Source organism: Microcaecilia unicolor, chromosome 7, assembly GCF_901765095.1.
Source record: "Microcaecilia unicolor chromosome 7, aMicUni1.1, whole genome shotgun sequence".
Classification (NCBI taxonomy): domain Eukaryota; kingdom Metazoa; phylum Chordata; class Amphibia; order Gymnophiona; family Siphonopidae; genus Microcaecilia; species Microcaecilia unicolor.
This window is the reverse complement of record NC_044037.1, coordinates 98,686,155-98,699,642: the sequence shown is the minus strand read 5'-3', so window position 1 is coordinate 98,699,642 and position 13,488 is coordinate 98,686,155. Positions and strand designations below refer to the sequence as shown.

The 13,488-nt window shown below is 50.0% G+C and overlaps 1 protein-coding gene across 1 annotated transcript in view; it reads left to right on the top strand.

The window, feature by feature from the left end:
• Positions 1-13,488, top strand: part of ATXN2L (ataxin 2 like) — a 446,514-nt gene that overhangs the window by 23,633 nt on the left and 409,393 nt on the right. Inside the window, exon 2 of the mRNA XM_030209208.1 lies at positions 13,006-13,048. Coding sequence (XP_030065068.1) covers positions 13,006-13,048 — 43 coding nt within the window. The remainder of the gene's footprint in view (positions 1-13,005; positions 13,049-13,488) is intronic.

Sequence of the window (13,488 nt, the reverse complement as noted above, 5' to 3'; positions counted from 1 at the left end):
GTGGCTTATCTGCGCAAGGAAGGAATTCGGGTACATCCTTATCTGGATGACTGGCTCATTCGGGCGTTGTCAGAATCGGAAAGCCACCTAGCTACTTAGAGGGTAGTAGAGGTTCTTCAATCCCTGGGCTGGATAATCAACTTCGCCAAGGGTCAATTGCGTCCATCTCAGTCTCTGGAATACCTGGGGGTACGATTCGGTACGGCCCAAGAGTTAGTCTTTCTGCCAGAGAGCAGGAGACTCAAGTTGGTCGCTCAGGTGAGGAGTCTCTTGTGGCTCCCGAGTCCTCTGGTGTGGGACTATGTTCAAGTCCTTGGGTCGACGGCAGCCACGCTCGAGGTGGTGCCATGGGCCAGGGCTCACATGCGACCATTACAGCTGGCTCTATTGAGCCGTTGGTCTCCCGTGTCTCAGGATTACTCAAGGCGTCTCCCTTGGTTATGGACAGCCCAAGGCAGTATGGCCTGGTGGCTCCTACCCACCCACGTGAGAAGGGGAATGCCTTTGGTGTTCCCACAGTTGGTGGTGGTGGTGATGGATGCCAGTCTGTCTTGATGGGGAGCTCACTGTCTCTTTCATGTGGCGCAGGTGGGCTGGTCAACGGAGGAGGCGGTTTGGCCCATCAATCGGTTAGAGTTGAGAGTAGTGATGAATGCCCTGCTGGCGTTTCAAAATATCTTGAGAGGGTCACCACTACTACTACTACTACTACTACTACTTAGCATTTCTATAGCGCTGCGGTGGCAGTAGCCTACATCAATCGACAGGGCAGAACTCGGAGTCGGGTCTGCTATCCGAAGCAAGCAGGATCCTGACTTGGGCGGAGAATCACATTCAGCTTCTGTCAGCAGTACACATTGCAGGCCAGAACAATGTTCAAGCGGATTTCCTTAGTCGGAATCTGCTGGATGCAGCAGAATGGGAGCTGTTGGACAGAGCATTTTGACACATTTATACGGTCACTGGGGCTTGCCAGAAGTCGATCTTATGGCGTCACATTGGAATGCCAAGGTGGCGAGGTTCTTCAGCAGGCACAGGGAGGTCGCCTTCGCAGGTATCGACGCACTTCTTCATCCGTGGTAGCAATTGAGTCTTCTCTGTGTTACCTCCTTGGCCTCTTATTGGCCGAGTTCTGTGCAGGGTCAACGCTTACCGAGGTTTAGTGATTGTGGTGGCTCCAAATTGGCCTTGATGTCCGTGGTATGCGGATTTAATCCGGTTGTTCGCGAAGACTCCTCTTCGCCTTCCGCTGTCACGGACCTTCTCTATCAGGGTCCAGTGCGGATGGAGGATCCCTCCTGCTTTGGTCTTATGGCCTGGCGTTTGAGAGGTCGAGATTAAGGAAAAAGACTATTCAGACTCTGTGATAGTTACCTTGTTGCGGGCCCGTAAGCGTTCCACCACAATGGCTTGTTCTCGTGTATGGCGCACCTTTGTTGGTTGGTGCACCTTTGAGGTTGGAAACCCGAGGGTACTTCGGTTTCCCAAATGCTGGAGTTTTTGCAGGAAGGTCTCCAGAAGGGTTTGGCATATAATTCCCTCAAGATTCAGCTGGCAGCGCTTTCCTGCTACAGGTGTCGTCTTTCCGAACACTCCTTTGCTGCCCATCCGGACATCTCCCGTTTTTTGCTTGGGGGGTCTCCATCTTAGGCCCCCTTGTCGGCATCCACGTCCGAACTGGAATCTAAATTTGGTACTCCGGGCGTTGGGGCAGGCTCCTTTTGAGCCCCTGCATAAATCGTCCGAGAAGGACTTAACTCTGAAGGCGTGTTTTTGGTGGCCCTGGCGTCGGTTCGCAGGGAGAGTTGTAGGCTTTATCGTGTCGAAAGCCCTTTTTTCGATTTTCGGAGGCCGGTGTTTCCTTACGGCCAGTGCCTTCCTTTCTTCCTAAAGTGGTGCCAGCGTTCCACATTAATCAGGATCTCTTTTTGCCTTTCTTTTGTGAGCAAGACTATCCAACTCAGTTTGATTCCCTCCGATTTTTGGATGTTCGAAGGGTCCTGATGCGGTACTTGCATCTTTTTGTTCTTCTGGCGGGCCTTTGCTGCGGGGAGGCCGCTTCTAAACCTACTATTGCACGGTGGATCAAGGATGCCATTTCGTCTGCATATATCCTAGCGAGTCGGACTCCTCCGGCGGGGCTTCGCGCTCATTCCACTCGAGCGCAGGCTACCTCATGGGCAGAAGCAGGTACTTTGTCAGTGGATGAAATTTGTAGGGCGGCTACTTTGGCGTCCGTGCATTCGTTTTCTAAGCATTACATAATTGATGTTTCTGCTCATGTAGATGCGCGTTTTAGGGCTACTGTCTTGTCTCGGGGAGCGGCAGCTTCCCACCCTATGAAGGGGAGTGTTTTGGTACATCCCACTGGTTTCTTGATTCATCTGCTGCTGACGCAATGGAAGGTAAAATTATGCCTTACCTGATGATTTTCTTTGCTTTAGTCGCAGCAGATGAATCCAGGATCCCTCCCTTTTTCTGTGGTCGCAAACTTTTCTGGTACGGCTCCCAGCGTTGGGATTGCCAGCTGCTTTCCTTTCAGATTGGAATTCCCGTTTGTACAGCAACGAAGAGTTGAAGGTGTTCTTTGGACACCTTATGTCTCCTTGATTTGAGACGTGTTGTTTATAGTTTTTATGTTTGGACGGACTGCACTGTTGGAGTTCATGGTTTGTGAGGAAGTTGGCAGTTTTATTCTGATGTGTGGCCTATTCTGATGTGTCGCCTATCTAGGGCTTTGTGATGGGACATATACTAAATGGATTAGGGTTTGGCCGGCTAGTATGGCTCCCTTCAATTTAGTTCTCTATCTCCACCTGCTGGTAGACGGATAAAACCCACTGGTTTCTCAATTCATCTGCTGTGACTAAAGGAAAGAAAATGATCAAATAAGGCATAATTTTACCATCCCCTTGCTGAACTTTCTGGGAGAGGGGTAATTTGTAAAGCAGCTTCCCATTGATCAGTATAATACAGTTGGTGGTTAATATAAAACAATAGAGCTAGATATATTCGAGAGACACTTCCTTTGCCCCCTCCACTCCGCAAGGCCTGTTCTAATGCTGTTTCAGTTAAACCCAATTCCTCCCTTGCCTGTCGGCGGATGAAATCTCGCAGACGCTTATAATGAAAAAGATCTTTCTCATCCAGCCCAAATTCCTCTTGCAAATCTTCAAAGTTAACTGTCATCCCATTCCTTAGCATCCCTCCGGACCGTCCGGTCCAGGAACTGACTCGTGGGTTGTGCACTCCTTCCATTAGGTGGAGACTGAGAATTCTGAATCTGTAGAGCCAATAAGAGCCCTGTGCTACTAGCCTTAGATTCAGTAAACTCAGTCTCCAGCAGGTGGAAGGAGGTGAGCCTTTAATCTCTCTCTCTCTCTCTCTCTCTCTCTCCTTTATTGAGTTTTTCTCTTTAGGTCTTTTAAAGGTGGATTTTTTTTCTTTCGATTGAGACTGTATTTCTCTCTGTGCTCTGGGTTTAGGCTTTGTGACAGACACTGTGCAGTGTACACCTCAGTCAGCCTTGGGGTGTTACACCCGGGGGGGGGGGTAACCGGGTCCCTCCCCCTCTATTCCTCCTTGAGTCCTGATTTTATTATTGTTTTCACGGGGGACAACTCAGTCTCTTTGGAGGAAGAGTACTGAGGCATCAGGAGAGGCAGTCCTTTCTTATTAAAAAAAAAAAAAAATCAGCAGAGAGCCGGTTTCGAGCAGCAAACGGAACAACAGCTCTGGACTAGACATTTTTTTTAGGCTGTTAGTGGGAGCTTCGTTTCTGGAAAAAAAAAAAAATTTTACTTGACCTGAAGCTTGGTAGCTGCGGGATAGCCGACAAGCTGCGCAGTTGTCAGGTCTGTCAGTGTGGGGGAGGGGGGGTGGGTTCCTCCGGCGCTTGTAAGTACTGCACTGCCGTGGAATCAGCTGATTTGCCTGTTCCAGCGGTTCTTTCATCCGGCAGGTTCAGGTGAGGCTTCGGGTGCGTCGGCAGCGGTCCGTCCCTGTTCCTCAGAGTCGAGTCGCGCTCCCGTTTTGGTGGGAACGGCGGCCATTTTGTCTGCTTCAGTTTCAGCGGAGGACTGGCCTGTCGTTTCTGAGGAACAGCCTGCTGCAGGTTTTTCTGGTCCTAGTGGTCAGGAGGGAGGTTTTCCTCCAGAATTTGTAATGCAGATGTATCAAGCTGTTCTTAAGCAGTCAGGTACCCATTTGCTTCCTTCTACTTCTTCAGGAAATCCTCCATCTAGGCGTATGCCTGTAAAGAGAGTAGGGAGTCACCACAGACAAGGATTGGGGGTCTGGAGGAAGATCAGGCTTCAGACCAAGATTTCGATGTGCCTGCTATGGATGATATGGATATTTTAGAGGAGTCTCAGTTGGAGGATCCTAGCTCCTCGGAGGCAGGGTCAGATACTGTTTTCCCAGGTGAAGATCCTTTGGTGGTGCGTATTTTTCATAAGGAGGACCTTCAGGAGTTAATTTCTTTAGTGGCCGACACTTTGCATTTTGAGGAAGATCTCTCTGCTGTTTCTGTGGTGCGTAAAGTTGATTTACTGGTTAAGGGCATTAGACGCTCAGGGAAAACTTTTCCTATGCATCAGGACATTAGGGATATTATCCAGGCTCAGTGGGACTTCCCGGATGCTCCATTTAGGTTGTCTAGGTCATTGGTTCGGCTGTATCCAGTTCCTGAATTTGATAGATCTCTCCTGAAGGTTCCTGTGGTGGATGCTGTAGTTTCTGTGGTGACTAAGTGTAATACTGTTCCCATGGATTGTGGTACCGCTTTACGGGATGTGCAAGAGCGTAGGCTTGAAGCTCTTTTGAAAACTACTTTTGATTTTCCTCTCTGGCTGTGCAGGCGGCTATTTGTGTAGTTGCTGGAGCCTGTTTTTGGTGGGCTGAGCGAGTTTTTTAGACAGCTCTCCTGATGACTTCTCAGCTATTGATTCGGAAGTGGCTAAGATTGAGACGGGTTCAGCCTTTCTAGCAGATGCTTGGTATGATTTGTTGAGGGCGTCGTTGAAGTCTATGGCTCTTTCTGTTGCGGCTCGTCGGTCTTTGTGGCTGAAAGGTTGGTCTGCGGATGCAGCGTCAAAGTCTAAGTTGAGTAAGTTTCCGTTTCGAGGTTCTTTTTTATTTGGCCCTGAATTGGATAAGCAGGTCAATAGTTTGGGAGATACCAAGGTACCTCGTTTGCCAGAGGATCATCCTAGAGTTTCTCAGCGTTATTCTGGATTTAGTCGGGGTCGAGGACGAGATTTCCGTCACTTTCGGTCTGTCAGACCAGTTCAGCTGCAGTGCTCTCATTTTTTTCAGAGGAATCAGTCCTTTCACGGCTTCCGTAGGGCAAGTAAAGATTCCTTCTCTTCCTCTCAATCTGCTTCCCGTCCAGCCCAATGAAGGTGCGAGGGACTTGCCTCTGGTTCCGGTTGGAGCTCGTTTGGCTCTGTTCTTTCAGAGATGGGTCCAAATCACTTCAGATCAGTGGGTCTTGGCAGTTATTCGAGAAGGATACTCCTTAGAATTTGCTCATCCTCTTTCCGATGTCTTTCTAGAGTCTCCCTGCCGTTCTCGACTAAAAGCAGGAGCGGTGCGAGACACTCTGTTAAGGCTTCTGCAGCTACAGGCGGTTTGCTCAGTACCTCCGTCCGAAGTCAAGCAAGGTTGTTATTCAATTTATTTTGTAGTTCCAAAGAAAGAAGGTTCCTTTCGGCCAATTTTAGATATCAAGGCGGTCAATCGGTCTCCGCGCGTGCCCAGTTTTCGGATGTAAACTTTGCGCTCAGTGATAGTGGCGGTCAGAACAGAAGAGTTCCTTACGGCTTTGGATTTGACGGAGGCTTATTTGCATATTCCCATTCGGAAAGCGCATCAGCGCTTTCTCCGATTTGCAGTTCTGGGAAAGCATTTTCAGTTCTGTGCGCTTCCCTTCGGTCTGGCCACAGCACCGCGTACTTTCACCAAGGTCATGGTAGTTGTTGCAGTGGCACTCAGACAGGAAAGCATTTTGGTTCATCCATACCTAGACGACTGGTTGATTCGAGCAAAATCGTATCAAGAGAGTATTCAGGTCATGAATCGAGTGGTCCAGATTCTGCAATCCCTTGGTTGGGTGGTCAACTCAGCGAAGAGTTGGTTGGTGCCGTCTCAAACCCTGGAGTATTTGGGAGTTGTGTGCGATATGGCACAGGGTCGTGCTTTTTTTCTTCCACAGGCAAGAATTCTCAAGATCCAATCTCAGATTTCCTTGTCATCAAGCAGATGAAGCCATTACGTATGGGTTGTGTCCATCAACCAGCAGGGGGAGATAGAGAGCACTCAACTTTTCACAGTGCCTCATGGCCAGCCAGCTCCACTGCCTCTTCAGTATTCTCTATCTCCCCAAGCAGGGTGGGTGCAGCTTCTTCGAGCGCCATCAAAAATCTGCCTGGGGGTGGCTCCTGGCTTGCCAGTTGTTAGCCGGGGTGTTAGAGGCTATAGCAGCTTCACTTTGAAGGCACATAGGTCTGCCCTTTCCCTGCCTTACCCATGCCCCCGTGGATGTGGGCATATTAGCTTGCTTTTCCCTGTCCTTTCCCACTCAGTGGATGCAGGCACATTGGTTTGCCTTTCCTTGCCTTTCCCACTTATCTGAGCCTCCGGAGTGATTTTATTTACCTCTTTTGCCTCTTTTTCCCTCACAGCGTAAAAAAAAAATAATAATAATTTAAAGTCGCGTCGCGCTTTAGCACAGCAATCTTGGAAAAGAGGTTTTTTTTCTTGAGATTTTTCTGCAGGACCGGAGCTGTGATATTCGGTCTAGTGAGGTAAGAGTGTTTTCTGACTCCTCTGGGGTGGGCCCGCGATCGGGCCGTTTCTGGCGCGAACCGCCATTTTTGAATTTTACCGCCGTTTTCGGCGATGGCTGCGGAGACTGTGAAGCGCTATTCTAAATGTGGCAAGCGCAAATCAGCAGCGGACTCTAATTCATGCTGTACAGACGGTAGAACCAGCCCGAGCATGGCGAGCGGCAATCTTTTGCGATCTGAGCTGGCAGCGGATGCCATTTTGGATTTTCCACATGGCGTGGCCTCCGTTGCGACGGAGAGCCCTGAATCTGGGGGGGGGGGGGGTTTCCTCTGAGTGAGGCTAATAATAGAGCTGATAGCCCTGGGCAGGATCCGGGCGGTCAGGGAGCGGTTTTCTCCCCTGATTTTGTTTTAATGCTGCATAGGGCGTATATGCTTATAAGAGCTCTTCCACAGGGATCTTCGGACCCTCTGCCCCCCCCCCCCCCCCACCCACCCGGTGGATCCTGGCCTTTTGGAGTTGGCTTTGCCTGTTTCTTATCCTCCTGATAAACGCAGAAGGGCTAATTCCCCTTCTGAGTGCGCCCCCCCCCCCCCCCCCCCCCCCCCCGGTGGTCGGGCTATGAGGATTCTGAGGGATCTGGCAGTACTTTTTGGGCTGAGGAGCCAGAGTCGGGTGCAGAATTGCCACAGGAGCTTGATGATCCGTCTGCGGTGAGGATTTTCCACCGTGAGGAGCTGCCAGCGCTTATTTCAGATGCCTTACTAGCCCTCTCGATTGAAGATCCTGGGAGTGGCACAGCCTCCTCTGTTAATCCAAGGATGGCTAGTACCAGAAAGCCTGCTCGAGCCTTTCCTTTGCATGACTCCATCCAAGAGCTTATTTCGGCTCAATGGGCTGACCCCGAGGGACCTTTGAAGGTTGTCAGGGCTATGGGGCAATTATACTCTCTGAGTGAGGAACATTTGGCTCGCTTTGCGATGCCTAAAGTGGATGCCCTGGTCACAGCTGTGACAAAGAGAACTACCCTCCCTGTTGAAGGAGTTGTTGCCCTGAAGGATATTCAAGACCGCAGGCTTGCTTCAACTCTGAAGCGGTCCTTTGATTTGGCAGGTCTCACTGTTCGGGCATCTGCATGCAGTTGTTATGCTGCTAGAGCCAGCCTGGCTTGGTTACAGCAGGCAGTGGAACAGCCCGGTGATGGAGCGGAGACCTTATCTGAAGTGGCTCCGCGGATGGAGTCGGCCTTGTCCTTTTTGGCTGACGCCCTTTATGATATGGTCAGAGCTTCGGCTAAACAAATGGCTGTAGCAGTGGCGGCTCACCGCACTCTTTGGCTACGACATTGGGCGGCGGACATGGCCTCTAAGCAAAGGTTGGTGAAGTTGCCCTTTCAAGGCCTTCTCTTGTTTGGTGAGGAGCTGGAAAACATTGTTAAAGGCCTGGGGGATTCCAAACCTCAGCGCTTGCCCGAAGATAGGCCGAAGCCTTCCTCTAAGGGTCAGGCGGTCCGCTCCTCTTACAGACTTCGCTTCTGTGAAGCTAGAAGGTACCGCCCGGGGCGTGCTGCTGGGTTCACTTTGTGTGCCCGCTTTCAGCAGAGAAACTCCTTTCACTCGGACAAACGTTCCGCAGCTGCCGGTTCAAGGCCTGGAGTTCAGGGGCGACCCTCTCAATGATGGTGCACCGGCCCCTCCTCGTTTCCTGTCATCGGAGGAAGACTTTCCCTCTTTTTCGAGGAGTGGGCCAAAATCTCCACAGATCAGTGGGTCTTGGACCTGATCAGAGACGGATACCGAATAGAATTTGATGCCCCGGTGAGAGACGTGTTTGTGGAGTCCCGATGCGGTTCTGCCGCCAAATGGGCGGCGGTAGAGGAGACTTTGCACAGTCTGTGTCAGATAGGGGCGGTGACCCCGGTGCCTCCCGCCGATCAAGGTCTAGGCCGCTACTCCATTTACTTTGTGGTGCCACGAAAAGACGGGTTTTTTCGCCCGATCCTGGACTTAAAAGGGCTAAACAAATCCTTAAGAGTGCGGCATTTTCACATGGAAACCCTGCGCTCCGTCATTGCGGCGGTACAGCCAGGAGAGTTTCTCGCGTCTCTGGACCTGAAAGAAGCTTACTTGCACATACCAATTTGGCCCCCGCACCAGAAGTTTCTGCGGTTTGCGATGTTGGGAAAACATTTCCAGTTTCGGGCCTTGCCTTTTGGCCTCGCCACAGCTCCCCGAACCTTCTCCAAGGTAATGGTGGTAGTATCTGCCTTTCTCAGGCGAGAGGGTATCCGGGTTCACCTGTACCTAGATGACTGGCTCATCAGAGCAGACTCAGAAAAAGAGAGTCATCTAGCTACAGCCAGAGTGGTTTCAGTCCTTCAATCTCTGGGCTGGGTCGTCAATATGGCCAAAAGTTACCTGACCCCCTCGCAATCTCTAGAATATTTGGGGGCCAGGTTCGACACAGCCTCGGGCTATGTGTTTCTTCCTGAGCAAAGGCGGTGCAAGCTTCAGAATCAGGTCCGTCTGCTCCTGAGGATGCCCCGCCCACGAGCTTGGGACATTGTCCAGCTGTTGGGATCGATGACGGCCACCTTGGAAGTGGTGCCATGGGCGAGAGCGCACCTGAGACCTCTACAGTATTCTCTACTTCAACAATGGTCTCCAGTATCTCAGGATTATCAGTGCAGACTTTCTTGGCTCCCTGCGGCCCGCCTCAGTATGGAGTGGTGGCTCTCGGACAGCATGTTGCGGCAGGGAATGCCGCTGGCGCTCCCCGATTGGTGCCTAGTGGTGACAGATGCCAGCCTGAAGGGCTGGGGCGCACATTGCCAGGGGAAGCATGCCCAGGGTCTGTGGACGCCCGACGAGTCAGAGTGGTCTATCAACCGCCTGGAGTTGAAAGCGGTGTTTCTGGCTCTTCTGGCCTTTCAAGTGACCCTGAAAGGATTGGCTGTCCGAGTGATGTCGGACAACACGAGAGCAGTGGCCTACATAAATCGACAAGGCGGCACTCAGTGCAGAGCTCTAGCCGCGCAGGCCGAACAAATTTGCCACTGGGCCGAGCTGCATCTACAGTCCCTGTCAGCAGCTCACATTGCAGGTCAGAGCAACGTGCAAGCCGACTATCTAAGCAGGCATCAGATCGATCCAGCGGCCTGGGAACTAGCAGACGATGTATTCCTGCAGATATGTGCCAAATGGGGCAAGCCAGTGATGGATCTTATGGGGACCAGTTCCAATGCCAAAGTCCCGTGCTTCTTCAGCAGACGGAGGGATCCTCGCTCTGCCGGGTTGGATGCCTTGGCTCAAGCCTGGCCCCTGGGCTAGCTGTATGTCTTCCCTCCGTGGCCCTTGATTGGGCGAGTGCTCCTGTGGATTCGACTGCATCCAGGAGAAGTGGTGCTCATTGCCCCGGATTGGCCCAGGAGGCCTTGGTATGCGGACCTCCGACAGATGCTGTTGGAGGCTCCCTTTCCGTTACTTCTGGTTCCGCACCTGTTGTGACAGGGTCCGGTGGCCATGGAGGACGCCTGCCGCTTTGGTCTTATGGCATGGCGATTGAGAGGGCGCAATTGAGAGATAAAGGCTACTGAAATAAGGTAATTTCCACTCTTCTGCAGGCCCGTAAGCGCTCCACTTCCGTGGCTTATGCCAGGATTTGGCGCCAGTTTTAAGTCTGGTGTGTTTCAAGAAACTTGTACAGCGCTGCGTAACCCTGGCAGCGCTATAGAAATGCTAAGTAGTAGTAGTAGTAGCTTTCTCCGTTGTGGGCTCCTGTCTCGCCGATTCTGGACTTTTTGCAGGATGGTGTACACAAAGGCTTGGTCTATAATTCCCTGCGGGTGCAAGTGGCAGCATTGGCCTCCCTGCTTGGCAAGGTTGAAGGCATGTCCTTAGTTGCTCATCCGGATGTGGCACGGTTTCTTAGAGGGGTGCTTCGGCTCCGTCCTCCCGTGCGAGCACCTTGTCCAGCTTGGAACCTGGGGTTAGTATTGAAGGCCCTTCAGGGGGCTCCCTTTGAACCGCTTCGGTGTGCTTCAGAGAAAGATTTGACACTGAAGGCCGTCTTTTTAGTAGCCATTACTTCGGCGAGACGGGTGTCAGAGCTCCAGGCGCTGTCCTGTAGAGACCCTTTTCTGCAATTTTCAGAGTCCGAAGTCACGGTTCGGACCGTGCCTTCCTTTATGCCTAAGGTGGTTTCAGCGTTTCACCTAAACCAGCCTGTTTTTCTTCCCTCCTTTGTTGAGGAGGAGTTTCCAGATTCATTTGGGCAGTTGCACCTTTTAGATGTGCGCAGGACTCTGTTGCAGTATCTGCAAATTACAAATGCTTTCAGGACCTCTGATCATCTTTTTGTGCTGTTTGCAGGTCGTCGCAGAGGGTCTCCAGCGTCTAAAGCCACTATTGCCCGTTGGCTCAAAGAAACTATCTTTTCAGCTTATCTGCTGGCCGGCAGGGTTCCGCCTGTAGCCTTTAAGGCACATTCTACTAGAGCGATTTCTTCCTCTTGGGCTGAAACTGGAGCACTCTCTCTTCAAGAGATATGCAGTGCAGCAGCATGGGCTTCTAAGCTCTCCTTTGCCCGACATTACAGGCTGGATGTGGCTGCCAGGAGGGATGCGCGTTTTGGTGCACAAGTGCTAGCGCGTGGTGTGGCTTGTTCCCACCCTATCTAGGGATTGCTTTGTTACATCCCATACGTAATGGCTTCATCTGCTTGATGACAAGGAAGGGAAAATTAGGTTCTTACCTTGGTAATTTTCTTTCCTTTAGTCATAGCAGATGAAGCCATGAGCCCTCCCTGTATGATTGTCTGTATGCTGTGAATCTGTTTTTCAGGTTCTGTTCTAATTTTCTGAAGTTCCTTCCTTGGGAGAAAGTTGGAAAACAATCTTCAGGATTCATGATCAGTTTAAATTTAGGAGGATGTGTTCATTCCCTCCAGCATGTTTTTTTTGGAGGATATGTTGATTCTCTCCAGGAGGTGCGTGTGTTCCCCTCCAGTTCTATAAATAGGAGGATGAGTTTATTCCCTCCAGTGTGTTGGGAGGATGTGTGATTCCCTCCAGGAGGCGTGGGTGTTCCCCTCCACTTATACTATAAGGAGGATGAGTTTATTCCCTCCAGGAGGATGTGCATTCCCTCCTTTATGAGTTCATGCCCTTGTGATGGGCCATCGTTCGCTGTGAGGAAAGCTCTTGTGATTCCCATTGCGGTTTGCCATACTGCTTTGGAAGCTTCAAATACTGAAGAGGCAGTGGAGCTAGCTGGCCAAGAGGGCACTGTGAAAGTTTGACTGCTCTCTATCTCCCCTGCTGGTTGATGGACATAACCCATACGTAATGGCTTCATCTGCTATGACTAAAGGAAAGAAAATTACCAAGGTAAGAACCTAGTTTTCCCATCTGCTTGATGACAAGGAAGGGAAAATTAGGTTCTTACCATGATAATTTTCTTTCCTTTAGTCATAGCAGATGAAACCATGAGCCCTCCCTGTATGATTGTCTGTATTGCAGTGATTCTGATTTTAGATGCTGTTCTTGTTTCCTGAAGTTATATTCCTTCCTTGGGGAGTCGGAAAACAGTCTTCAGGATTCTTGTTACAGTTTTAGGAGGATGAGTTCATTACCTCCAGTTCATGTTTTGGGAGGATGTGTTTATTCCCTCCAGGAGGATGCAAGTATTTCCTCCGTTTATACAAAGTGGAGGACGAGTTTATTCCCTCCAGGAGGATGAGTTCATTCCCTCCTTTTTTGAGTTTATGCCCTTGTTAAGGGGCCATCGTTTGCTGTGAGGAAAGTTCATGTTATTCCCATTGCGGTTTGCCATACTGCTTTGGAAGCTTCAAATTCTGAAGAGGCAGTGGAGCTAGCTGGCCATGAGGCACTGTGAAAAGTTGAGTGCTCTCTATCTCCCCCTGCTGGTTGATGGACACAACCCATCTGTAATGGCTTCATCTGCTATGACTAAAGGAAAGAAGATTATCATGGTAAGAACCTAATTTTTCCATATAAAACAGGAGCGCTCACAGTCGGATTTGCTTCAAATGTACAGAAACAAACCAAGAGCGTGCACAGTCAAATGATTAATTGAAAACTTGTTGAGGCGCGACTGAGACTAGTAAAGCTTATACTGACAATGCATTGTTCCTGCATCCTATAAAATGTTCTGCTTGTTTGTTGTTTTATTGACATGGAATTTGCTTTATTTCCAGGGGTCGCAGTGCTCCCAAGGGACCTTCGCCTTCACCTTCTCCTGTGAGTACCCTTTATTTAAATGTATATATAATCATCTACTTTATCTGTATTTAATTGAAATGTGATTCAGTTGTGTAAACAATCCAAGAAGGATGGCAGTGTATCTGCTAGTTGTGATATGAGGAATTCTGAATACTTTTTTTTTTTTTTTTTTAAGGCTAGCTGATAGGTTACCTTGGCAATTATTTTCTTATTATAGGAACCAGCCCAAAAACCTAGGAATCAGCAGCTGAGTTCTTTTAGCTTTCACCACCAATGTTGAAGATAAACTGCTGTGGCTCCTTTCAGGTCTGAGCTAATAAGGCAGGTTCCCATTCTGTTTTGTAGTGGGGAGGGGATTAGTTTGGTAGTACCTGCATATAATAAGTGTAAACATCTTTGGTTCTACCACAGAAAGGCAGTATCTTAAATCCATGACCCCCTTTAAACTGGGCTCTTTA